Source organism: Centropristis striata, chromosome 4 (genome assembly GCF_030273125.1).
Source record: "Centropristis striata isolate RG_2023a ecotype Rhode Island chromosome 4, C.striata_1.0, whole genome shotgun sequence".
Taxonomy (NCBI): Eukaryota; Metazoa; Chordata; class Actinopteri; order Perciformes; family Serranidae; genus Centropristis; species Centropristis striata.
In genome coordinates this window covers 41,925,109-41,949,749 of record NC_081520.1, presented here as the reverse complement: position 1 = coordinate 41,949,749, position 24,641 = coordinate 41,925,109, and the positions used below count along the sequence as shown (strand labels likewise).

The 24,641-nt window shown below is 39.7% G+C and overlaps 1 protein-coding gene across 4 annotated transcripts in view; it reads right to left on the bottom strand.

The window, feature by feature from the left end:
• Positions 1–24,641, bottom strand: part of stx1a (syntaxin 1A (brain)) — a 102,931-nt gene that overhangs the window by 77,692 nt on the left and 598 nt on the right. For all 4 annotated transcript variants that reach the window (XM_059330698.1, XM_059330699.1, XM_059330697.1 and 1 more), the window contains exon 2: positions 5,213–5,290. In XM_059330698.1, coding sequence (XP_059186681.1) covers positions 5,213–5,290 — 78 coding nt within the window. The remainder of the gene's footprint in view (positions 1–5,212; positions 5,291–24,641) is intronic.

Below are 24,641 nucleotides of genomic sequence, written 5' to 3'. Positions count from 1 at the left end.
TGTATGTATTAGAGGAGAGGGAAACAATTGAATCAGCATAGTATCGTGATATTTTGTGTGGCAATAATATATTGATTCATGGCTGCCAAGTATCGATATTTAGCGTTTATTTAGCGTTAGTATTTTCACCATTTTTTCCAAGGCCGTATCAGGCTCATTTTTAAGAATATACTGGATACACTGGTACACTGGTATATATGAAACTAGATGATTTAAGGAATCTAAAGGCACCATGTGCGTCAGGATATCGTGTCAATTCTTGATTGAATTTAATTTTGGGGACACAAAATGCAGTTAAACAGTTAAATCGCAATATATTGTATCGCAATACTCACTGTATCACAAAATGCTTAAAATCGCAATAATATCATATCATGGGGCCTACACTGCATAAAAAGCCAACTTGTATTTTTTGGCCTAAAACAGTGATTTATTTTGGTAAAACTTGGAAATATAAATTATTGACATTTAGGGCAATAATGTAAGTTAGCACAACAAAGGAAGCCAGTTGTCTGCTCAAAAACAAGTTGGTGAGTTGTTGTTACTTATATCTTTAAGTTGGGGTTCACAACAAGGGACAATAGTTCTGATAACTCTTATTTCTTTGTTGGGAAATTCTGTCATTAGCGAAAGCTAGCAGCTAACTGATGCTAGCGGCTAACTGATGCTAGCGGCGCTGCTTGTTACAGCTACAAGAGTAGCCATTAGCGTATCAATGCTAACTCAAAATTGTGGTCGCAACATTAGCTGACATTTCAAAGCGGCGTTACAATCGTGGCAATTCAGCACATTGCAGAAGTTAGCAGAAGTAAGGATTAAAAGTTATTACAATGTTAAATTATAAGTTCAAAAATCTGAATTCAGAGTTGAGCAAACTCAAAAACAAAACATTAAAATATTTAGTTAAATTGTCCAACTTAAAATGTTATCGAAGTTTGTTGCCTTGAAATTTTGAGTTCACCCAACTTTTCTTTTTTTGCAGTAAGTATGATAAAAAAAAATAGTTTAATTTTCTCCAGTTCTTGTTTCCCTATTTGAATGATGAAGTCAGGTGTAGGAAGCAATGTGAGACGAAGGAGCAGTCGGCCTCATTGGTGTTTACACACACACACACACACACACACACACACACACACAGATAGTGTAGTACACGATATTTAAATACCAGCCATAAGCATGCTTGCACAAAAACCCCACCACAAACAGATGATGGAATCAATAGCAGCACTCTGCTGTTTATAGTGTGAGTGAAGGGCAAAAGGCAGCAGCGGTCTCTGCTCTGCTGAAAGCTTAATTAACACACACAGTCAGGGTGAGAGGCTGATTACTCCTTCTCTCCCTCTGCTCCATCTAGATCTCCCTTTGTCACATGATCTACCTCATCCTCCTCTCTGGTTTTTCCGTCCAAGTTCTCCACATCACTTTTGTTTCAAAATCTCTCTTTCCCACCATTCCTCCAGCTTCTAGCTCAGCCTCAAACTGTTCTCTGTTGATCCCTCTGTCTCCACATCTTACTCAAACTTCTCTTTCTTGACTCTCTCAGTTGAGGCAGATGCAACCGACTGAAATTCCAGCCAGATAAAGAGATACGTTTCAGTATCTCTGACTGACACAGAGAGTCTGTCAGAGGAAACAAGCAGCGGCAGAACAGAAATATGAGAGAAGACAAATGACTGCCGACTGCAGCGTTCCCTTAGAGCTAAAACATCACATAATTACAGTGTTTTATGAGTCATTTTGAAGTTATACCAAGTATTACCACTGTAATAATTGTCCTATACTTCCTAGACACATAAGAAAAATAAAAGACATTATTTAAAAAAGTATGTTGGAGGAATATGGGAAAGCTGGGAGGCATTCGTTCCTTCTACACATGTTTTGCACTGAACTTGTCAAAGAGATACTTTCTCATTTCTTTTCTGAAAGCGGCTGCTTTCGGGGCGGCTGTGGCTCAGTTGGTAGAGCGGTCGCCCAAAGATACGGATACCTCTAGAGGGACACCACATAAATCAGACAACATAAGGGTAGCCTGGGTTTACCCATACTGCCTTGCGCGCTCAATTTCATTTGGAACTGCAACACAGTCTGGAAACTAACGCCGTTTCTTAGCCCTGTTTTAGGATCCAATCACAGAACGGGGAGGGACGGCAAGACGATGACGCGTACTACTTGTAGCTTGAAGCTTGTAGTTTTGTAGTTTTCTTACGGATCCAACATGGCTGCAGCTGACGCAAAACTCTCTTTTGATCTAGCTGATGGCGTTTTAAATAGTTTAGAGCGACAGTTGATTTTAAAAGAAGAACAACAGTTGCCTTTACACTCTTGTTTCACCGTGAAAAAGGATATTTTAGCCTTGCTTCTGACAGGATTTGGCCAAAGCCTAATCTACCAACTAGCCCCGCTACTAGCGCCGCCACTAGCGCCGCTACTAGCCCCGCTACCGCTCGCTGCTGTAACCACGGTGATCTGGCTACGAGCCGGGGGACAGCGGAGCCCCCAGAGACCCCCAGCAGCTCGTCTATTGAACATAAAATCAGTGGATGTGTGGCTGAATGACATGAGGGGGCATAAGGTTCAGCCAGAGTCAGAACATGCTGCAGAAAAACGTTGCAGAAGCACAACTGAGCATTTTAGTCTCAAAGTAGAGATGCTAGAGGGCTAGTCTGGCTATGTAAACATCCATTTATGTCGCTCTACTACGTCATCTGGTATAACTGATCTGATTGGCTAAGAGCTACCTACAGACACTTCTGATAGACATTCTAAGCGCCCAATAAACGGCTCTGGAGGATCGTAAACCACACCTCCTCTACGGAGAAATGAACGGCTGGTTTCCAGACTAATCTCATTTGTGATTAGTCTGGTGTTAGCCAGGCTAACATAAGGGCTCAAATAAAACACAAAAGTAGAGCTTCGGAACTTGCATGTTGTAAATAAGATCACAGTGGCGTTAAAGGCGAAAGGTGTTCCTACCTCGTTGTAGCAGCTGCGTCTCTGCGTCTCTACCCCACACTGCCCCTAGTGGTTATTTCCATACTGCATCTTGCAGGTGTGTATAGTTAATTTCTAAGGAAATGTACAACCAACGCTCCAAACCACCACAGGATACGCAAGGCTGACATCATGTCAGTTAAAAACAAGCATATTTGAGTCTTAAGACTAGAAAAGGGTTATACAAGTGCTGCCCATTTACCATGCTCATTGTTGATGCTGTTTGTCTCCAAATGCAAAACTCTCAGCCACTATATCGACATTCATGTCCCATGCAAATCAAAAAAGCACACAAAGTTATTTGAAGTAACATCACATAACAGTACATCATGTTTTTATGTAAGCAACATAACTCTTTTGTATTTATTTCAGGTTTTCCATGCATTTATTTTACTTTTAAAACTATTTTTTATAACGCCTAACCAGGAACGTTTTTGCCAGAACCTTAGAAAAGTAGATGTGTAGCCTAAATCAAAAGAAGACTAACAAAATTGAAAGTGAAATGTGACTAAACAGTGAGCAGCCATTGAATGGGCTGATTACAACCTACTAGAAGGTGGAGTAGCTCACTACTTGCCCATACTTATGGGACGATAAGTGCTGATAAACGCCCATTTAACGTGTGATGTTCAAACATGTTGTCATGATTATTGAGACTTTGACAGGTTTAATACCTACACAGGGTTTTTGATTAATGCTCCTGCAGCTCGGTCACAGATAATTCTCTGATTCTCTGTTGTCTTGTGTTGCTTTGAAAACTCAAATATCAAAGTGCTGATTGTGAACACTGATAAATGCCATTCAACCTCCCTCAACCTACATTTGCAGCAGCCTTTGCAGTGGTGATTTAAGTTCTTCAAAGTTGATGCTACCGTGTACATTAATTGACAGGCAGGCGTTTGAAAGGACCGTCTCATAAAATATAAGAAATACGGCAGAGGATGAAAGATAATGCTAGATGGTGATAAATATGAATAGATGTCTCCCTCAGCTCGATTTCTATTTGAATTATCGTGCTTTTCAAAGGCGCTCACTGTGGGAGATGTACAGTACGTAGCAGGCCACATTAAAAATGGAGCCCCCCCTCTGAGAGGCATCACGATGTTCAGTTTGTCCCCAGCACATGTGCACAGCATGTACAGGGAAATACACTCCCGAAGGCATGCATAGATCATGATGATGCTGCATAGATCATGATGATGCAGGCTGCGTGCATTATCCGCCATGCACAAGAGGGACGGCAAAGAAATAAGTGCAGTCACCAGTATTGTTATTCTGAGCTGGACAACAACTGCAGTGTTGTGTCGTTGAATTAATAAAGGCTGTGTCAAATGAAATAAAATACATGACAATCCATGCCACACCAGCAACAACATCAATAGCTATAAATCATATCAATGCTCCCCAGAGAAGAGAATTATTACAGAGCCCTGAAAACCCAACATGGTTAGATTCATAACAGGAGACCTGGACTCGAATTTAAAATGGAAAGTTATTAGCCTATGAATTTGTTAAATGTGTGAAAGGGAACAACAGTGACTGACAGAGAGAGACAGACAGACAGACAGAAAGAGACAGAGAGACAGAGACGGAGAAAAAGACATGCTGTGTTCCAATCCCCATACTTCCATGAGTACGCAGCACACTATCCGCACTTACTAAGTACGCAGATTTCAGCAGGTGAGTGTTGTTCCAAATCTAATCCTCCGTGGGGAACTTACCGGAAATGACACTCGCGACAGCCGCCGCGGCTCGTCACCCACGAAAAACTTCCAGGTTTGAACGGCGAAAAAATGACCCTTTGTGTTGTTTAATCTTTACTTCTATAATCTGGCAATATGGCTCCATTAACGCAGGAAATGTGGAGAATGCGCCGGCGTCGTCAGCAACGTTATCTAGACAGACGATGCTCCGCTGTTGTTTCAGACGCCATTACAAAACATTTTTTCGAGCTGAGCGGCTCTGCCTGGCTCCGCCTCTTCCGCTACGTAGACAAGATGGCGGCCGTTGAGTGCGTATAGTGTACATCGTTCCACACTCAACGTTTTGACCGTTATGAGGGCAACATCCGGGTCCTTTAGGTTCACTTCTTTTCGCCGCGATCGGAATCGGAACACCCTGCGTACTCAAACTAAGTATAGTAAATACGGGAAATATGGGGATTGGAACACAGCACCAGAGACAGAAAGAGACAGACAGACAGACAGACAGAGAAACGAACCTGTTCAAAGAATTCGTCCATGAAGCCTTTGTCCATCCCGACAGCGACTTCATCCTCCTCCTCCGTCGTCTCTTTCCCCTGGACAAACACACAGACAGGTAGGAGTTATTGGAGTTACTGCAACAGCTGAACGATAATGGAAATGTAAGATATATTTGTAAACGGGGGAGATTTAGGGAAACAAGGAAGCCTCGGGGGGAAGATAGGAAATCAATATTCCTCAAGTGCCTTATCTTTCCAAGATTTAGTTCTAATTTATATATCTCAATTAGTATATACACTTTGATTTTATCTTTGATCATTTTAATTGAATTTTGTTTTTTCTTCGTCTTTTTAATTTGATGATTTTTGATACAGTTCTTATCTGAAATATAATCTTTTCTCTGATATAATCTGTGAATGTGCAAGAACATAACACAACTAAAATCTGCTCTCTGAACATGTATGACTGGAACACTGGCTACAACTAGCCTGCACCATGTAATGCATAATTCAAGATTCAAGGTTAAATAGGACATATTAACACTCTGCCCACCTCTCCACTCATCAGCTGATTAGAGCACTTAACGACACTTGTAATTACAACCACAGGTCGAGTGATTAGCAAGTTTTTATTGAATTAGGACCTCGGGGCACAAACCTTGACTTTAACACACTCAAACAGCAGCACGTACAGACAGAAACATTCCAGCTGGAGGGAATATTCAGGGAAATGTGCTTATTTTCTTTTATAAAGATTGTTAGATAAGCACTCTCATGTCTTCTCGTTTAATATAAGGATAAAGCTAAGAGATGTTTAGCTTAGCTTAGTTTAGCATATAGATTTGTAATAGTTGGAAAGAGCTACACTGACTCTGTTCAAAAGTAAAAAATAGTGAAAGGTGAAAAATAACCAAATATAAGCTAGTGACATTTCATCATAATCACTATATTCCTCATGTCTTTCAAATTTAATAAAATAAACTTTGGTAACGCTTTATAATAAGGTCCTTAATAACCATTAATTAACAAGTAATAAGGCATTGTTCTCGCTTTAGATCCGGTAGTTGCAAAAAGCATAGTTAACTTATAGTTAACTTATAATAGATGAGCAATAAAGTATATTTTAATATCAATAAGCAAACAAAATAAGATTAATAAAGGCATGGCAAAGACATAATGGGTGGGTCATGGGTGTTTGTAATGCCATTATTAACACTTATATAAGCTTATAAACACACAATAATGTTAATAAGCATCTTGTAAGGACTTACAAGGACCTTATTACTTGTTAATTAATGGTTATTACAAGGACCTTAATATAAAGCGTTACCTAAACTTTTTGCACTGACCAGATCCAGTAAAAAACAAAAAATTCACACAAAAAAAAGAACACATTTCCCCCCAATGCTGCTGCAAACTGGTAATTACATCAGCGAGGGCTGAAAACATGTTGAAAACTAAAATAGAGTTTCATTGTCACAAAAATACTTAATATGCCTCTAAAGTTTTTAGCCAAAAGAAAGCTTCAACCCTTCAAAATTAAACTTTACAGTTCAACTGGTTCATCTTAAAAGTTAACTCGTCAAAGTTCCCAGGGTCCAGCCAGTGATTCATTCTGAATAATGTACACTCACACTGATTCATTTCTAATCACATATCAGCCATTAAACTACATTAGCAGGGATCTCATGTGGCGTCATCTCGTTCTTCTCGTCTCTGTCAAACTAATGCACTTCCCCATTAGCACACATTTATTTGCTTATCAACGCTGTGGAGCTCTGAAATGTCATCCCAAAAAAATCCAGTTCAATCCAGAAGATAATCTGCACAAATGATCAAAAATAGAAATAATCGTCACAGCACTTGACTGAAGAATAAAGAAGTAACTACTAGATCTCATATAAAGCGTATAAGAGGGTTTTCTAGAAATGTGTATTAAAGGATTGGGATTTTCTTTATTTCTCTCAGATCTCCAGCCGTCTAATGTTCTTTTAAAATCCCCACTGACCCAAAAGCAAAAATCCATCAAGTCTTCTTTAAAAGCAGGAGATTTCTATGGAAACTAAATAGGGTTACAATACTGGAAGCTGTGTTTCACCACATGAATATATCCAAATGTGAGAATGTGTCAAAAAAAAAAACATTTTAATTAAATGAATTCAATTGAACAAATAGATGACATTTTTTGAATCCTCCAAGGAGACCTGAAGCTGTGAGTATTTTGTGAACAAATAAGACATTTGCTAAAATAATTTCCAATGTGTGAAGAAGATTTGATTAGTAGCTGCAAACATGAGATTCTCACATGTAATTGTGTTGTGTGTGCAGCTTTTGTTCAGATGTGTAACTGCAAATCTTCTTCATGCACTCACACACTGGAAATTATTTGTGCAAATAATTTGCTCACAAAATGTCATACACAAACATGTAATCTATCTATTCAGATGTATTTAACCATGGTGATGCACACCATCATTTGTTTGCATAGATTTCATTTCCTTCCTTCCTTCATTCCTGATGTGATATTGAAGCAGAAATCAGTCAAAACTTGCATGATATTCTGTGATTTAGAAGACTTGTTGCCATGCAAAAAACAAACCACTGTAAAATCAAGAATCTTTAAGCCATGAGGTCCAATGAAAGCTGCAAAGAGTCCAGATTTTTACTCTGCTGCCACACAGGTTGGTCTAGTCAAAGACACTAATGTGTGTGCATTAGTGCAGCAGTGCAGAGTGCAGGAAGCAGCAGAAATAATCATATAAGTTGGAGGGAGAATGTTTCAATAGAAGGAATGGGCTGCCATGATGCATTTATAATTGATTCCTCTTTAACTGTTTATCTCTTCAGCCTTCCAACTTTTGCTGTTGTGTTTCCTTTCAGAGGCTGAAGTGAACTCGGTTTCAAGGCTAGAAGTAATTGACATCATTTCAAAGTAGATGATTGATGGAATCCAGGTACCGAACATGTCCAGGAAGGAAATAACGCTCCAGAATTAGGAGATATTTTAGCAAGGGAAAAAAAAACTGACATGGCAATTTTCAAAAGGGTCCACTGACCTCTGACCTCAAGATATCTGAATGAAAATGCATTCTATGTTCATCAACAAGTCTCCTTTTTCATACATACCCATATTGTGCTGATATCCATGCAGTAGCATTATAGCATATAGTATTTAGTAACACCTTGACTTGTACAACTTGACCCACAGAGCTGAGCTGCATCTCACATTAATCTTCAGGTTCCTAGCTTTTAGATGGTGTATGCTACTTCTATGTGATATCTACTGTTGAACTGCTATCCCTCCCCACTCCATATTCTCTATATCAGTAGTTCTCAACCTTTTTGAGTCGCGACCCCCAATTTAACATGCATGTTGTCCGCGACCCCCACTCACTGAACACAATCTCACATGCACAGTTCAGATCACCCAAAAAAGACACAAAATGACCAAAAAGACACAAAATGACCAAAAAAGACACAAAATGACTAAAAAAAGACACAAAATTACCAAAGAAAGGAAACAAAATGACCAAAAAAGACACAAATTGACCACAAAATGGTCAAAAAAAGACACAAAAAAGACACAAAATGACCAAAAAAAGACATTAAGTGACCAAAAACACTTTAACACAGTGGAGACAGAGCTGACTTCCAAAATGATTTGGCGACCCCCAGAAATCATCTCGCGACCCCAATTGGGGTCCCGACCCCAAGGTTGAGAATAGCTGCTCTATATAACAACATTTTTCAAAATGTATATTTTCATTTATGTACTTCTTTTGGAAATAAGGTTGGCTGTTGTTGTTTTCTGTTCCCATCATCAAAGCTCTTCATATGATTGGACATCAGATAAAAAAGTCTCTGAGGTTTCTATTTACATTTCAGTGTCTTTAAACTGTGTTTGCATATCTCTGGATGGAGAGTTATCATGTGATGTGCCGACATAGAGGAGGACGCAGGGAAGAAAATGTCTGTAAATGGGGAGAAGAAGAGTGGGAGAGGAGAGGAAGCAGTTCTTGAGAGAAGCGTCTGAGAGGACAGACTTCAGCAGAGATATTGAGGCAAATTGGCGCAAAACTAAGTGAGAGGACTGCAGAGCCAGTGTGATCACGCTAATATTATCTAAACCCACTCAAACTATATTTAATCCAACAAAAACTGGATTGTTTGATGCTCTCTGGTTTTGTTCATCACAGCTAACCATAAAATAAGTCTTTGCAAGAGTATTAACTGCCTCAAGATTCACAGTCTGAGAGCTTATCTATTGTGCTCAACTGTCATGACAACAGTCAATATGGTGGGTGTTATTTTGTTGGTGATGAGCAAAACGTCACGTGGTATTAACAAGTAAAAGTTTGGTGTTGGTATGGCAATGAGGTGCATTTAAGGCTATTAAAAGCAGAAAGAAAAGAGGCGGCAGCAACAGGAGGCAGAGGAGGACAACGACATATTAGAATACGCTCAGAGAGCAGCAGGAAAGAGCCTCCGCAGAGAGATGCTGCACCTCCTGCAGAGGGAGGCGGGCTTTGGTCTGGTTTTGTCTTTGAGTGGTCAGGAGGGGAGTGCACACCATATCTCCACCTCCCACCCAGATCTGAAGCTCCTGCTGAGCCACAAAGATGCTGCAGAGGACTTCAATGCAGCCTACAGACTTGGACTCCACACACAGCAGATGCTCTTAACCAGACTCGCAAACATGCATACACACAACAGCTGACACACCGAACAGACGGTTAACACACAGAGAGACCGAGAGAGGCCTCAACAAGCCGGTCCCCATTAGACCGTAACCCTCCGGTCCACCGTGCCTCTGGGGCTCACACTGGGGTGAAACGCCGCGGCAGGAGTAGTGGCCTGATTATACTGTTTATTAGATTAGAGAGTTGTTCTAGGCACGGCGCCAGCAGGGAGTCGCTCCATAAAGACAAAAGCATCCAGTGGCTGCACATCCAGAGTAAACACCAGGAAGAGGGAATATAGACCATGAGAGAGGGAGCGGGAGATAAAACAGACATCTCGTGTTCAGGCTGCAAAATCACAGCTGTCAGCGAGAGGAGGGGAAACAGGGCAACACAACAATTATTAAAAGCTGCGAAAGTGTAATTGCATATTCAATAAGATGACATAGAGACAGAGTGTGTGTTCATGTGTAACCAGGAAATATTGTGCCTTCAGAAACCTTTTTCACAGTTTGATCTGAGAGTAAGAAAGAGCAGTGAGAGACAGTTCAAGTAGAGATGAAACCTATGTGGGCAGCACTTTGTTGTCCTTTTGTGTTTCCACATTAAAGCAGACCGGTTCCTGCGTCTTTGTATTACAGCCAATTCAAGCAGCTTCCTGCAATCCCATTAGATATGACTCGAAAAAATCTGTGTCAGTTGCATAGAGGAATACTGAGCGCATAACCAGATTTATTATCATAATACATCTAGGTAACATTTATTATAGATGTGTGTGCTCCCTCAGATACACACACACTTGAACATTTGATTATTTATTCATGTTTCCTATAGTAGACAAATACAAGGAGACAATGGAAACTGAATTGTAGGTTTTTTGGTGCTCACACAGTATGTAAATCTGATTTTTAGTTCAGGACCAAGTGATCAGCTCACCACACACACACACAAGCACACGCACACACACATATAATTCTTTTGTATAGAAGAATAGTAATTACCATAATTACCAGTTTTCCGACTGGTAAATAGTGCTCACATCAACATCAAAGTCAGAAATACAACTCAGAAATTTTACTGGTGATACAAAAGTGCCTGAAAAGTCAAGCAAATAATATTCCATTTAAAGTGATAGTTTGGATTAATTAAAGTTTAATAGTCTGGTTGTATAACAGATTTACACAGTCAGTGTGTTACTACAGTGGATGGTGGTTGGCACAATCTCAGAAGCTCAGCAATGTACCGCAGAAAAACATGTTCTAGCCACCTAAAAAAGGCCCACCTTAAAGAATCAATGCCTCTTTAAGTGTACGCTATATTTACAATATTTTCACTGGTTTACTTCGCTCTAAGCCCAGTTTAAGTTTATGTGAGGCTAACTAAAGCTGCTACATCTGCTTTCTTCAAAGCCACCAGACTCCAATGACAAACAGTCATTTTACTTCACAGAACACAGGAACTGCTGGTCTACCACTGCCTCCATCAGTTTGTGTTATTGTGTGACTTTGGTGTTTTAAAGCAATAATTCGGATTCACCAAATGTCTACACTGCAAAACAAGAAAAGTTGGGTGAACTCAAAATTTCAAGGCAACAAACTTCGATAAAATTTTAAGTTGGACAATTAAACGAAATATTTGAAATTCTGTTTTTGAGTCTGCTCAACTCTGAATTTCTCTGGCACGATTGTAACGCCGCTATGAAATGTCAGCTAATGTTGTGACCACAATTTTGAGTTAGCATTGATACGCTAATGGCTACTCTTGTAGATGTAACAAGCAGCACCGCTAGCATCAGTTAGCCGCTAGCGTCAGTTAGCCACTAGCATCAGTTAGCTGCTAGCATCAGTTAGCCGCTAGCTTTCGCTAATGACTGAATTTCCCAACAAAGAAATAAGAGTTATCAGAACTATTGTCCCTTGTTGTGAACCCCAACTTAAAGATATAAGTAACAACAACTCACCAACTTGTTTTTGAGCAGACAACTGGCTTCCTTTGTTGTGTTAACTTACATTATTGCCCTAAATGTCAGTAATTTATATTTCCAAGTTTTACCAACTTAAATCACTGTTTTAGGCCAAAAAATACAAGTTGGCTTTTTTGCAGTGTATATCACAGTTCCTGTGAGGTAAAATTACTGTTTTGGTCAACAGAGTTGTCTGGCTTTGAAAAGAGCTTCAGTTGCTAATCAGAAAGGGCTGTTTAAATGGCCAAGCGCCATTACCAGAGTTAATACAGTGACTATTGATAAGTATCTTATACAACCCTACTTCGATAAATCCAAACTGTCCCTTTAAGATAAGGAGTCTGCCTTTACAATGATAATTATGTTCAGTTTTGATTGGAACGGAGTTATTTATTTAACTATATCTAATTTATAGATACTGAAGTTTGCAGTAGTTTTGACATGGACTGTATTATATAAAGAGCTGTTTCTAATATTTTGGCCACTCAATTGACATAAATGGTAGTGCCAGAATATTAGAAACACTCGTCAATATAATGCAGTCCAGTACAGCACCACAACCACTTACTGTGACCTCGATAATAAACATAAAGTAGATTTATTACCTTTCTGCCAGTGTCATCAAAAGAACCTGGTCTCACAGGAATCCGTGGAATAGCCACGGAATCACTCAAATTTCCGTGAAACTGACACGAATTTCGCTACAATGCAAGTTAATGACCGTCATATCCCGTGGCTATTCCATGGATGTTTTCCTATTGTTTTGTTCCAAGTCACGTGACTTTCAAGGTCCCAGCGGTCAGAACAAAAAACATGGCGGACAGTTCTCTCATTTTTAGTGAAAAAATCAATATTTTGACTTAGTTTCTGCATAAAATGGATTTTGATCACATTTCTAGCGAGAAATATATGTTTTATTTTCTAAATATTCACTCAGTGAATGTACATAATCACTTTGTATGTTGGAATAGCCACGGGATATGACTGTCATTTACTTGCATTGTAGCCAAATCCGTGTCAGTTTCACAGAAATTTGAGTGATTCCGTGGCTATTCCACGGATTCCTGTGAGACCATGTTGCATCAAAACCTGAAAAACTACAATCTTTGTAATTGTAGAATTAATGGCAGAGCTGTTGTATTACATTGCATTACACTGTACTGGTCTACCTTATGAAGGGGCCGATGGTTATATCACATACAAAAAAAGGTGAACAGGTCTTAATCTCAAACAGCTTTTTGAAGAGGACTGGTCAGTTGTTCATACTCACAATCCCCATCCTCACAAAGACATAATATACAGTATATACAGTATATACCGTATATTCAAACAAAATCCACTTATAAAAAGTAATCTGCATGCCTTCACCTGCTCCAAACCCTCAGGACATTTACCACCTATAGGCTGAGAGATAAATATATGCATGCAGAACCAGCTGGCAGCGACACCAGGAAAATTAATTTTCACTTTCATTTAAAGCACGAAGCTGATGCTCGTATCCAGAGCAACGTTATTATGCGTGCAGGTGTTGAATTTAAATCACCAAAGAAACAACAACAATGAGCATTTAATGTTAGAGAAAACATAAAGCTGGTGGCACAGAGCTGATGCCGACACAGCAGAACCACAAATTACCCAACGGGTCTGTAGCGGACTGATTGGCCGGCCGGTCAGCTGACTGCCAGAGTAAATGACCGGCTGATGGAAGAGGAGGACACAGAGTAGGACCATCGAGACGGGATAATTACACAACCGGGGAGCAGCGTGGGTGACCAGAGGACACAGGAAGTGATAGATGGAGCCGGCCAAATGTAAAACTCAGTGGGCTCCTTTCACATTAGTGTGCTGTCTCCAATCTGAAGAAATCAACAAGTCTCCGTCTTTGATTCATAGCTCGCACTGATGGAGAGTGTGAATGTCTGCAGATGTAGTCAGCTGGAAAAAAATAATGACTGAGGACTACAGATGATCAATGCACTCCCTGTGGTTAGCTTGCAAACAAAAATACAAATCAATACTTTTTGTTTTAAGCTAGAAGACAGATGTATGTGCTGCAGTGCTCCAGTGGTTTCTGTACATATTTATGGCCATGCAGGAGTGCAGCACAAGTAATATTCTTGTGTTTTTCTTGCCAATCCAAAAAAAGACATCAAATTAGGCCTGACTTAATTGATTTTCTGCAACATTTGAATAACTTAGAAGTAGCTTTATAGACCCTCAACAGCTCAATCTAGAAAATCCCAGCATGGTTCCACATCGCCAATTTTTTCAAATTTAAATTTTCCAGCAATTCTTTCATCATCTTTTTTTGAGGATGTTGTTTTCCTGTGTCAGAGCCACAAAAAAAAATCTTAAACTGGCATATATCCATAATCAATGTAACAAATATTAACCTTTTAACATCCACTCTCTTTTTTCATTTGGCATACCCGAATGGAAGAACTGGAATTGCTTGAACGAGGCCTCATTTGAAAGGTAACATCTACAGGAGCATCTCAATACATTAGAATATGATGGAAAAGTCCATTTCCAGAAGTTCAAGTCAAATAGCCCAACCAAGTACTGAGTGCATATAGATGGATATACTTTTCAGAGAGCAACGTTTCCATATTTAACATACTTTTTAAAAATGGTATTTTGTAATATTCAATTTTTTTGAGACACTAACATCATTAAATGTAAGCCATAATCATTATAATTAGAAGAAATTAAATCAATTAAGAAATTGAATGTTTCATTCTGTGTGTAATGGATCTATATAATGTGTTATTTCCCCTTTTTGAATTGAATTACTGACATAAATAAACTTTTCTATGATATTCAAATTTATTGAGATGAACCTTTAGTTTATGAAAATGTGTTTGACTTGTTTAGCATTTAGCTGTTCTGTGTTGGGTTTTTTTTTTTTTACAGCTTTTTTGGAATCAGCGTTGTTCTAAAAGTAAAATTTTAAAAAGTATGTGATTTGAAATGCAACTTTCAAATTAACATAAATCTATATTCTGCTTTGCATTCCAGCAAAGAAGCGATCTGGTCGGGGTTAACAGGGTGATCTGATCGGCCTGCTGCAGCGAGCGGGTTCAGCAGATACACCAAGAAGAAAATGTGGGTGTGAGAAGAGAAGAAGCTGCCATCGCAGCAGCAGCACAGAGTCAGAGTGTGTTCATGTGCAGCAATTTCCTTTTTCCTAACAATCCTCCTCAATGTCCTCCCCCTTTAATCATCTTCCTTTTTCTTTTTTCTTCTCCCTGTCTGTCATTCTCTCGCCTCCTCCTCTCTCGCTCTCCTTCCTCCAGACTTTATCTTCACTACAGAATCATGACAGCAGCTGGCCCACACAGCATGGACTCGCTTACCTTTGTCTCCTCACGCCTTCACTCTGTGTTCCTCTTTAACGTCTCATTTTCCTTCCTCGACACCCTGTCAATATTCATTTAGCCAAACAAACTCACACTTTAGATGCTCTTATATTGTATGTGCACTGTAAAACCCAACTTGTTGTTTCAACTTAAATATCTGAGTGTCCATGCTGCGAAAGAATTTTATGTCAAGACAACACAGACAATGGAGTTCACTCAAATGAATCTAATATTTAAATCAATATTTTAAGTTATATTGACTTTTTGCAAAGATCTTTGTTGTATTGAAAAGGGAAAATTAGTTATAACAGACATGCAACATTGGGTTTTACAGTGCACTGTTGCTTGTTTGTTATTATAACAAAATTTTCCTTTTCAATACAACAAGATTTGTACAAAATGTTATTTTAACCTAAAATATTGAGTCAAATAGCAGGATTTTGCCTTTGTTGTCTTGACATAAAATTATTTTGCAGCATGGACACTCAAATATTTATATTGAAACAATAAGTTGGGTTTTACAGTGTGTGTCTGTCTTTATCTTCCTCTTAACTTCATCTTTTCCAATATTTTAGACTATCCTTTTGCTTTTCCTCCTATTTCCCCCCTCTGTCTTTCATCCCTCTCTGTCCTCTGCCTCCCTCTCATCTTTCTGACCTTTCACAGTGTAATCATCAAAGTGATGCCATTTAAACACGCCTAAATACACATTTACAAACTGACAAACTATAAAAGGTTAAATAATGACTTATAACATCTTTCCACAAATCAATGCTAATCAATTTCAGGCCAGAATCCAAATGTCTGCAGCTGCCTGTCCTCACAGAGATAACTCTTTCTTCTGCAGGGACTCAAATGACCTTTTAGACTAAATAGTGGATGCTAACTTCCATTTTGGCTTGTTAGTGCATAATTGGCCGATGGGTATGGATATGAATACATAAATTACACGCTGTCGAGGATGCTCATACACAAACTCTTCTGCTCCAGGCGTGTGTGTGTGTGTAGGCAGCTCCGGGTGGTCGGTCAGCGTTCAGCCTTGTAGGAGTGGGTGAGAAAATGTCATAAAGCTTCGTTGAACTTTAATGACAGATCACAGGCAGGAAAAGAGATGTGCTGTCACCACTTATGCCGTGGCTCTCCCACCCCCGGTCCCTTCTCCTGATTCCCCTGTGGGGTATATTCAGAGGGCCTCACTGGCCATGAAGCATTATGACAGCAGCACCAGTGCACCACTAACACAATTATAGTGTAGATATGGAGGAAATGTAACAGAGAGTGAGAGGGATGTCTAAGAATGACAGGATGTACAGGAAGAGATTCATGCAGCAAGAGGGAGGCATTAAAGAGCTGCAGGACAAGAAAGGCAAAGAAAAGAAAGGTTAAAAAACTGCATTGGAGAGGCAGATAGATACACATAAAAAAAACTTGACATTGTTTTCATTATCGAGTCATTTTCTTGACTAATTGCAGCATTTTTAAGTAAGTAAAAATACTGCTTAATATTTTTGTTTCACATCTGTATATTTCTATAATTTAATTTATATGTGCAACACTCTCTGTGCAATGGTCCATATCCAACTGCTGACTCTGCCTACATTGTATGTAATGTTCCTAAAGTTTTTCATTTTATTTTTGTTTTAATTGTTAATACTTTTTATATTTCTACTTGTATATAAATTGTTACAGCATTTTTTACTCGTTTATTTGCTTATATTTCTAGTTTATACTGCTGTTTATACTATTTATTGTTTTTTGCTATCCACTTTGCTGCTGTAACTCTTGAAATTTCCCTGTTGTCGGACTAATAAAGGAAATCTTAATCTAAACCTTAATGTTTTTCCCCACATAAAAAGTTTTAAAATAAAAAAGTTATAACATATCTAAACTAGGTTACCCAGTGTACGGTTGAATTTCAGATGGTTGTGACCTTCCTGTTCACTAGCGCAGCTATTCTCAACCTTTTTGAGTCGCAACCCCCAATTTAACATGCATGTTGTCCGCGACCCGCTCACTGAACACAATCTCACACGCACAGTTCAGATCACCCAAAAAAGACACAAAATGACCAAAAAAAGGAAACAAAATTATCAAAAAAGACACAAAATGACCAAAAAAAGAAACAAAATGACCAAAAAGACACAAAATGACAAAAAAAGACACAAAATGACAAAAAAAGACACAAAATGACCCAAAAAAGGAAACAAAATGACCAAAAAAGACACAAATTGACCACAAAATGATCAAAAAAAGACACAAAAAAAGACACAAAATGACATTAAGTGACCAAAAAGACTAAAACACATTAACACATGAACACTTTAACACAGTGGAGACAGAGCTGACTTCCAAAATGATTTGGTGACCCCCAGAAATCATCTCGCGACCCCAATTGGGGTTTTATAGAGTCTGTGGTTGGAACTAATATATGATGCTGTCCCGCCAATCGAGCAATTAGATGAGAAAACACTCATGTATGTCATTCTTGGTAAACTGAAGACTATTTTGTAGATTAGTTGCAAGTGCGCCTTCAGCCTCTGGCGGGAAAGGTTCAGCATATTGTTATTATTATCATGAAGGATTATCACCCAACAAAGACAGACTTGATGAGGTCAGTTACAGTTCAGAGCCTTAATGGCCAACAAATATCTGTGATAAAAGCTATTATCTGCACTCTGCTGCCATCGATCATAAGAGGGGAGAGGGGAGGTCTGCCCGTTACAAATTCAATCTAAGCCGCGCTAACAAAGATGACCCCAAGCTAATTCTCCCACAACAGATGAGGAAGGTTTGATTACAGAATGCTCTTTATTTATTATCAGGATATCCATTAGCTGAGGCCTCAGGAGCTGCTCCTCTTTATGAGAAGCACGACAGAGAACCACATTTTACCACATGGTCAACACTACAAACCCCATCAGCAGACGTTGAAATCATCAAAGAAGAAATATCAAGTAAAAAGACTGAAGAAACTATCATACGGAGCCTTATTTCATGCTCTGCTGGATAAGGACAGTGCACGGCAACCAGCGATCTGTCCATTCACACATATCAAAAATAAATATTAGCAGCCAACAGATTTCGGATATCGCTGCAGTTGTCACCTCATTTGCAAAGACAGACAAGTCCCTGGTGAAATGCCAGATCGGTCACACTCATTTCACGACTCATTAATGCAATTATGCAGCCTCTGTGTGTTGATGAATATTGTGATTGTGAGTGTGTATGCCTGTGCCTTTCTCATGGTTAATAGTGACAACATAGGAGGATGACAACACATTTTGCTGCTTCATTCCCTCCACCGCTGATTTTAATGAAAACGTCTCACCTGGAGCAGAAAGCTGCTGGTTTCAGAGGCTTAAAGCTCCAAAAGAGGACAAATAAAACCTCTGACCCTCTTGGGGCAGTTTTCAATTCAACAGCAACCAGCGTGGCTTTTTTTTTCCTGTTGTTTGTGTCACTGACAAACTGTCAACAGCCAAGATCAGGTCAAGGACGGAAGAAAAAGAGGCGAGGAGATGGGATAAAGTGGAATAAAGGGGAGATGGATGTGGGCAGAGAAGAAGAAGGACGGATAATGAGAAGAAACAAGAGTCAAAGACACACAGAGCAGCAGAGTTGGTGCTCCACATCCGTCCTATTAGTTAATGTGTCACTCTAACGCCAAACACGCAGCGACAGTGAGTACCTCCACACACACACACACACACACACACACACAAAGAGCTGCCTGAACCAACACTAACAAGGCCGCACTGAGGGGACAGGAAGCCATCTGATAAATCACTGATAGGAAAAGAGCAAAGAGCAATAACGGAAGAACTCACCATTACCGAGAGGATGAAAGAAAAGAAAGGGTTATTATTAAAAAGAGATGGAGATAGGCGAAGGGGCAGATGTGGCTGATCAAACAATAAGACAGATGGAGGAAAAAAAGACGGAACTGATAAAACGTCAGGAAAAATTGAGGATATAAAAATCCCATTTGATTGATAATAGTTCCTGACGTGTGTGAATGTGTAATAACCTCATCATTATGTTAGCCCTCAGGATTCAGAGCTCCAAGACGGCTGACAAACGCATCTTATCTGCGCCATCTGTCACTAAATCACAGCCCGGACGACTGGGAGCGAAGGGACGAGATGAAGGGAGGCTGTTTGACCATTTTAGTGATGGAGAGTGACAGTTTTTAGGCAGCAAGCTAACAAGCTAGTGGAGGAGCGGAGTGGTAGGCAGGTGTTGAGCTTATAAAGTAGCTTTATGTGCATATGGGCCAGCAGAACCTGCCCTCCCCATCGAATATGAGCAAAACTCAATTTCCTGCCAAAATGACACATAAGCACATGGGTGAGTAAACTAGCAGTGTGACTCTACAAAATAACACAGAAGCAATAAAATCTGTAAAACTCTGGGTTTTATGTGAAAATTAACACTTATGTGATATCTTTGTAATATGTTATTCGAAGGGGCATTATCTCACTCGTTTGAGAAACTGGCAAAACGTAGCACGAATCAAGTTGTTTTAGAGGACAAAAACACGTTTACCAAGTGCAAATATGAAAAAGATGCTACAATCTAGTGAATTCAGCTTCTTTGTCACTAAACTATTACTTTCAAAATAACCCAGTATCTAGTAGCAGAACTTTTCCAGTCAAACAACACCTGTATTCAATCCAGATCTAAATCCAAAAGGATAGTTTTATTGTTTTTCTTGCAGTCGATCACCACAACAGTTCTTGAAGTAAATAAATGTATGTAAATGCCAGTTTTGTTCACTTTTGTGGGTCTGAGCTGTTTCGTTAGCAGGATGGAAGGAAAAACGTCCAAGACATGGTTGTCCAGAGCTTCGTCCTCCAGCTCTTTCTGAACAGTCCTAAAGCATTGCCACCGCTGATCCACAGAGGTGTTTGAACTGCTTTTTACTTTGCCCCTTCACAAGAGACCACAAGAAGCTGTTTCCCTGGCAACAAAGTTCTCAGGGTCTTGGGGCACCTAAATCTGCCACCTGTCAACATCTAATTCAAAGCCATTACAACTGTACAGTGGAAAAAGCAGCACAAGGCTGCAACTGCACAACCTGTTTCTTGCAATAAATTAAGTTAAAAAACTCAATGTTGCTTTTTTTAAAAAAAATAAAAACATTTCAAGAATAACTGCCAAGTTTTCCAGCTGGTTAATTGGAAGCAAAGACCAGTAGCAGCAAGGGTGGAGCGAGTGGAAGCAGAAAGGGCCAATCAAGTCTCAGTAGTCTCACATTAACAGACACTTTTTTAAGCTTTGTTTCAGCACTGGGGAAATGTCCTCTAGCTGCCTTAGTAATTATGAATGAAGGCAGAAGATGAAGCACGAAAGCTGCACTTGGCGTGGATGAGTCAAAAAAACCCAGGACTTCAGCGTTCATGTCCCATGTGAAAACATAAGTAAATGATGTGCTTCACGTTTTTTCGTACTGTAACTTTGTCACTTCCAGTAGTTAAGTTGTTCCTTGTAACTACTTCACTTCTGGCATTTATTTGCATTCAGTTACTTTTTAAACAATCTTTTATAACCAGAAACTTTTTTGCCCTTTTTATGAAGCCTAAATTCAACAGAACTGCAGCTTTTTTTTTTACAACAGCGAACATTACATGTATGTTTAATGATGTGTGCACTATTTTTAGAAACACTCCTCTCTGTACCACAGAAAACCTCATATGGGTTGATTTGGGTGTTACTGACAGAAACCTATTCTGTTGTTTAGGTTGGAGATCTAAAACGAGATGAAAAAACGAATGAAGGTGTGAAAAAAAACCCCCTCTGGGTTGTTGGTTTTTCTTTAAACTAATCACAATCATCTTGGGTGGCGCAAAGGTCTGGATGAATCGATGGATACCTTGAAACATATTGTCAGTAGGGGACTTGTTTGGGAACATTTGCACGAGGTGAGGCACTAAAGTGACACTAAAAGACGTATGTCCATGTTAATTATAACCGGGGGGACACTACCAGCCCTTCTCACATCATGTCTATTGCCGTGTTTCCATACAGTCCAATACCCAGAATGAGGCGGGTCTCACTCGCGTTGATAGTGATCCCGCAAAGGCGTGATTGATCTGCCCTGTCATCAGCACAGTGCTAATAGGCTAACAGTTAGCTCTGTAGCAGTACAGTGTGTAAAAAAAAAAAAAAAAAAAGCTCTTATTCTTTTCTCTTCTTTTCTTCCTTAACATATAGCACTCCTTTAGCGATGACAGTTAGCTCTTAAAGTTCTGTACTTGCTTGATTCCTATGGTCTATGTCTAGTACCTTCAGGTTGAATGCACTTATTGTAAGTCGCTTTGGACAAAAGCGTCTGCTAAATGACATGTAATGTAATGTATGTGCTAATAGGCTAACAGTTAGCTCTGTAGCAGTACAGTGTGTATGTGCTAACAGGCTAACAGTTAGCTCTGTAGCAGTACAGTGTGTATGTGCTAACAGGCAAACAGTTAGCTCTGTCGCAGTACAGTGTGTATGTGCTAACAGGCTAACAGTTAGCTCTGTAGCAGTACAGTGTGTATGTGCTAACAGGCTAACAGTTAGCTCTGTAGCAGTACAGTGTGTATGTGCTAACAGGCAAACAGTTAGCTCTGTCGCAGTACAGTGTGTATGTGCTAACAGGCTAACAGTTAGCTCTGTAGCAGTACAGTGTGTATGTGCTAACAGGCAAACAGTTAGCTCTGTCGCAGTACAGTGTGTATGTGCTAACAGGCTAACAGTTAGCTCTGTCGCAGTACATTGTGTATGTGCCGCTGCTGCAGGAGGTGTTCACTTAGCGATTTCTGCTTGTTTACAACAAGCACCAGACACTCTGTGCACAGTTAGCGATGCTGGTTAATTCATGATCAGCAGCGGACACTTTGTGTACAGTTAGCATGGCCATTTGTTTATGATCAGCGGCTAGGCTGTGCATAATTAGCCATACTGGTTTGTTTATGATCAGCAGCTAGCTGTGCACAATTAGCCATACTGGTTTTTTTATGATCATCGGCCACAGTTGCGTCTCCAGTGTTTAATCCGTTGCTTATGTGACGTAACGGTCAAAACAGTCGCTAAGCGATTATGTGACGATCGAAAACCATATGTCACCTCCGGAGTCTTGTAAATCCCTCTAGGGCCTTTTTTTTGTAATGGAGACACACTGAGTGAGCTTCCATTTGAGAGGGCGTGGCCTGATACCTTCCCACTCTTTCCCCTCATGGAAACACGGCTTATGTGTCTGGCCTTGCTAGCTCACTGCAGATGATGCTTGGAAAGTGGATTTTTTTTTCCATAACCGGTGGTAAAAGATACAAGAACGCCAAAGTTAGACAGCACATGTTGTGAACTTTGTAAATCTTTAACACCATTCACTGAAAGAACTACACAAGCCTGCCATATAACAAATCTTTATCAAAACCTGCCATTTCCAGGTTACTAGCTCCTAGCTTGTCGTTGTGTCAAGTAACAGGGATTTAGAAAAAAAAAAAAACATGCAGACAGCAGAGGAGAATTAAATGTCAGGCTTATATGAACAGTCTACATCCTGTGAGTCAGACTAATGTCTCAGGTAAGGAGAAAACTGTCAGCCATCTATGTATATGATTTAAAATCTGTCTCAAGTTGACTCATCAGTGAGCAAAGTAAACAGCATGATGTGACTCAAAGCTCTGCTGAAGTTACAATATTTCTCCAAAGTGAAGCTGTAGCTCAAAGGGTTTTGTTTCCTTGTAGATCTGAAACAATTAGTAAATGAATTGCTCATTTATCAAACACATTTTAAAAAATGAGCTGGTTCCAGTTGTGATCTCCTGCGAACTTTATACATTATGTTTCTCTGGAACAATTAATTTAAAATAATAATAATTATTATATTCTATTACACTCTAGTTCAAAGCTGTTATACAACCACACATGTATCCAACACTGTGCTGTTGTAATGTGTTGTCCATATACTGAGACATCTGCATGAGCCTGGAGAAGCTGCATTAAGTTGAGGCTGAAAATGGAAAACAATATCAATCCAGTGCTGATGGGAAATAACAGTCTGTGACATGCAATTTACTGCAATTTTATTTGGTCCTGATTGCCTGAAATCGGTCTGGCTGGGGCCGCTCGAGCTGCCATTTCTCAGACATGAAAGATATGATCAAAAACAATAAAAGAAAATGGAATCAGCAGCTGACATTACATCTCTGTCAATCCGGAGCGGTTTGGCTGAATATGTTTCTCACTGAAGATGTTGAGCAAGATTACGGCTATTTTCTCTCTCAGATGTTCAACTGCATCTTTCCAGCACTGCGAGGAGGCAGCGTGGCAGGCTGGAGGCACGCCTCTCACACACACACACACACACACACACACACACACACACACACACACACACACACACACACACACAGTTGGCAGGGCTGTGCTGTCTCCCTTGAGGCCAATTCATAGCTAGATCTTCACTGAAAACTGAGGAGTCGTAAATTGCCCCCCCACACTCCTCAGCTTAACTGCCAATTACACAGATCTGACAATGGCCACTTTAACACACACACACACACACACACACACACACACACACGCACTATATCAAGCTCAAAAGCAGCATTCCTATGCAGGATAATTTTCAAGGACCGCAGCTGTCAAGCCAAAAATCTAATCAGCCATGCATCCATAACTATTATAGTGTTAAAAATGATGTCAGGGGGTCAAACCCAAAGATTTTAACGTTTTATAAACATGATTAGATGATGAAATGCAGAGATTAGGAATAAATGGTGTTGATGCTTGATAATTGATGCTAGAATGAAGCTCCAATGCCCCTCAGAGCTCTGTACACTACAACACAAATGTTAGGAATGGACTAAAAACATTGTGATTAAAGGTGCTAGCAGAGGGCGGATATTTAACAGGTCACACACCCATAATTGGCCAGATCCATGAAACCACACACATTAAAAAGCTCATTCATTCATTCATTGTAATGATTTGCACACATGCTACTCAATTTGCAGTCTAACTCTCACCTTTACAGCGAATGAAAACCATTGCAGATTAAATGAATGACTATCAAGATTAAATAATATTACTAACTATGAAGTATCTACCTTAAAACCTTCCTCTTGACTTCGAGAGATTTTATAGCCTATAGATGTTAAAAGAATAGTATAAGCGGGCAGATCAAAGTGATTTTTCGTTTGGAAAATGAGGAGGAAATGACTTTAAATTTGATTAAACACCGGAAATCGTCCACCTTAACTGGGCTTTACCCGCACAGTAATGCTTGGTAGCAATCTGCGCCTGTTTCCTGTAATAAAACACCAACATTCATCCTCCATCAGACCCTGGAGAGTCACAACTGTTGCTCCATCAGCGCGCCCTCCGAGCTGTCTGGAGACGCTTTTACAGCCTCTAAAAGCGTCTTTTAAAGGGATCAAAAGACAGAACAGGTGGCTGCT